Source organism: Gracilinanus agilis, chromosome 3, assembly GCF_016433145.1.
Source record: "Gracilinanus agilis isolate LMUSP501 chromosome 3, AgileGrace, whole genome shotgun sequence".
Classification (NCBI taxonomy): domain Eukaryota; kingdom Metazoa; phylum Chordata; class Mammalia; order Didelphimorphia; family Didelphidae; genus Gracilinanus; species Gracilinanus agilis.
Window position 1 is genome coordinate 87,837,478 of NC_058132.1, and position 2,882 is coordinate 87,840,359.

The 2,882-nt window shown below is 41.4% G+C and overlaps 1 protein-coding gene across 1 annotated transcript; it reads right to left on the reverse strand.

The window, feature by feature from the left end:
* Positions 1 to 483: 483 nt before the first annotated feature.
* Positions 484 to 1,446, reverse strand: LOC123241119 (olfactory receptor 52Z1-like). Its single transcript, XM_044668824.1, has one exon. The coding sequence runs from the start codon at positions 1,438 to 1,440 to the stop codon at positions 484 to 486; it is 957 nt and encodes a 318-aa protein (XP_044524759.1). The 5' UTR covers positions 1,441 to 1,446.
* Positions 1,447 to 2,882: the final 1,436 nt, after the last annotated feature.

Consider the following 2,882-nt stretch of genomic DNA (forward strand, 5'->3'; position numbering starts at 1 on the left):
TGCATAAAATAAAATACCTAGGATTAGGAAATCAGTTATATTGAAAGATAGGTATGAAAATGTTAACAAAGTTAAGAATTCTTATTTTACAGAATTCCTATTCCCTTCCCAAAGCAGACTATTTAACTAGCTTTATTTAGATAGAATATAAGTTCTGAAAGGAGAAATATCAACCACATTAGATGGTTGAATCATATAACCTTGGTTTGAATCGAGGCTCTGCAGTTTATCACCTTTACCACCTGTGAGATCTTGGGAAAATCAACTCCCTGTGCTGGGACTTCCTCACCTGTTAAGAGGAGAGGACTGAGTTTCCATTTCTATTATCCTAGAAACAGATGACCTCTTTATAGATAAAGCAGAAGACCTCTAGCTTTCAGTTGTAGTATCTTGGGACCCAGTAATTGAGAGGTGGAAGCATCTTTATTTGTCCTTTAATCATATGACATGAGGTTTCTTCCTTTCTGCTCTTACCCCTTCCTGTCAGTTAGCTCCTTTCCCCATCCAGCTGAAAATCTGAATAACTTTGTCACGGATTTGCTTTGTCCTGACCCCATAAACAATTGGGTTAAGCATGGGTGGTATCACTACATACAGATTGGCCAGAAGGATATGAACATGTCGAGGGATGGTACCCCGTCCAAAGCGATGAGTGAGGAAAGAGAAAAAGGCAGGTGTGTAAAACATGAGGATCACACAAACATGAGCACCACAGGTGCCCAGAGCCTTATGGCGTGCACCTTGGGATGGCAGGCGAAAGACAGCACGAAGAATAAGAACATAGGAGACAACGATGAGAATAGCATCAATGCCCAATGTTGAGAGGGCTCCACAGAGGCCAAAGATGATGTTGACACGGATGTCCCCACATGCTAGCCGAGCTACACCCATGTGTTCACAGTATGTGTGAGGCACTGCACGATGACCACAGTAGGGCAGCCGGTGAAGGAGAAAGACAAGGGCTGCAACGATGGAGAAAGCTCGAGCAAAGCCAACCAGTCCCATCTTGCCTAGGACTTTGTAGGTGAGGATAGTTGCATAGCGCAAAGGGTTACAGATGGCTACATAACGATCAAATGCCATAGAAAGCAATGTGGCTGACTCTAGGGCTGAGACAAAGTGAATGAAGAAGACCTGGGTGAGGCAGGCAGGGAAGGAGATGTCATGAGCGTGGAACCAGAAGATGGCCAGGGCTTTGGGCACAGTGGTGGTGGAGAGTATGAGGTCTGTGATGGCAAGGAGAGAAAGGAGTATGTACATAGGCTCATGGAGGCTCCTCTCTGAGGTGATGACCCAAAGGAGGAGGATATTGCCACCCACGGCGGTACTGTACATCATAATGAAGGGAAATGAAAGCCAGAGGTGATTCGCCTCAAGGCCTGGGATTCCCAATAGGATAAAGGAGGCTGGGTGAAATTTGGTGTGGTTGGCTGGCAGCATGGTGGAAATCAAGTCCTACTCTGTACTTTTGGACTTTGTTTTGGTCACCACCTAAAAAGAGGGAGATAGGGAGGAATTCAATTCAATTTTTTCAATTAAACATGCATTTGCTAAGTACCTATATTATAATCGGGCATTGTGCTAAGTGATGGGGATACAAAGATAAAAATCAAATAATTCCTCTAAGAATTTGTTAAGAATATATGGCATAGAGACAGGAGGTCCTAGGTTCAAACCCGGCCTCAGCCATTTCCTAGCTGTGTGACCCTGGGCAAGTCACTTGACCCCCATTGCCCACCCTTACCAATCTTCCACCTATGAGACAATACACCGAAGTACAAGGGTAAAAAAAAAAAAAAAGAATATATGGCATTATGCACATAGATAAGAATATACAAAAATACATAATAAATGCAAATTATTATTATACATGGGGAGCTAGAAGGGAATACTGACAACTGGGGTGATCGGGAAAAACCTCCTATAGGAAGTAGCACCTGACCTGTACTTTGAAAAAAAACACAGAGCAGTTAGGTGGCAGAGTAGAGACAGTGCTGGTCTGGGATTCAGGAGTTCAAATCTAACCTCACATATGACTAACTATGTGACCCTGGACAAGTCATTTACCAATATTTTTCTGTTTTCTCATCTATAAAATGAGCTGGAAAAGGAAATGGCAAACCACTCCCATATTTTTTTCAAGAAATCTCTAAACAAGGTCACAAAGATTTGGACACAACTGAAACATAACTGAACAACCAAAAGTTATGGGGAAGCTAGTTAGCACTAGGTAGAGTGCCAGGTTTGGAGTCAAGAGGATATGGGTTCAAGTCTGGCCTCAGATACTTCCTAGCTGTGCAACCCTGGGCAAGTCACTTAACCCTGGTTGCCTAGTCTTTGCCATCATTCCATCTTAGAATTGGTACTAAGATAGAAGGCAAAGGTTTTTTTTGTGGGTTTGTTTATTTATAAAGACTAGGAATTCACTGAGCCAGAGGTAAGAGACAGATGCAAGCCAAGAGAGTTAATGAGAAAACTAGAAAATAGGCCATATGACCAAAAAAAAAATAACTGAAGGGATTTGGGAAATTCAGTTTGGAAAAGAGAAAGCTATCTTCCAGTATTATAGGCCTGATATAAAGAAAAAGACTTAAACCTAGTCTTGGTTGGTCCTAAGTTCCTTCACTTCTCAGGCCTCAGTTTACTCATCTATAAAATAATTAAGTTGTATTAAGTCAGAGATTCTCAAAATGTAAACTGTGAGTTACATGCTTTCAACAGGTTCTCAAGATCCAAGTTATTTTCATGGCAATACAAAATGTTATTTATTTATTGAGATATTCTTCTCTTCTCTAACTACATATCTATGTGCAGCTGGATTTTCTCAATCTACTTGAACCAAAACAACATATTACAATGGTTTGAACCTCAAAGTTGATATG

Bases quoted from the DNA above. Each gene is read 5' to 3' on its own strand.
- LOC123241119 (XM_044668824.1), bottom strand. From the start codon at position 1,440: ATGCTGCCAGCCAACCACACCAAATTTCACCCAGCCTCCTTTATCCTA.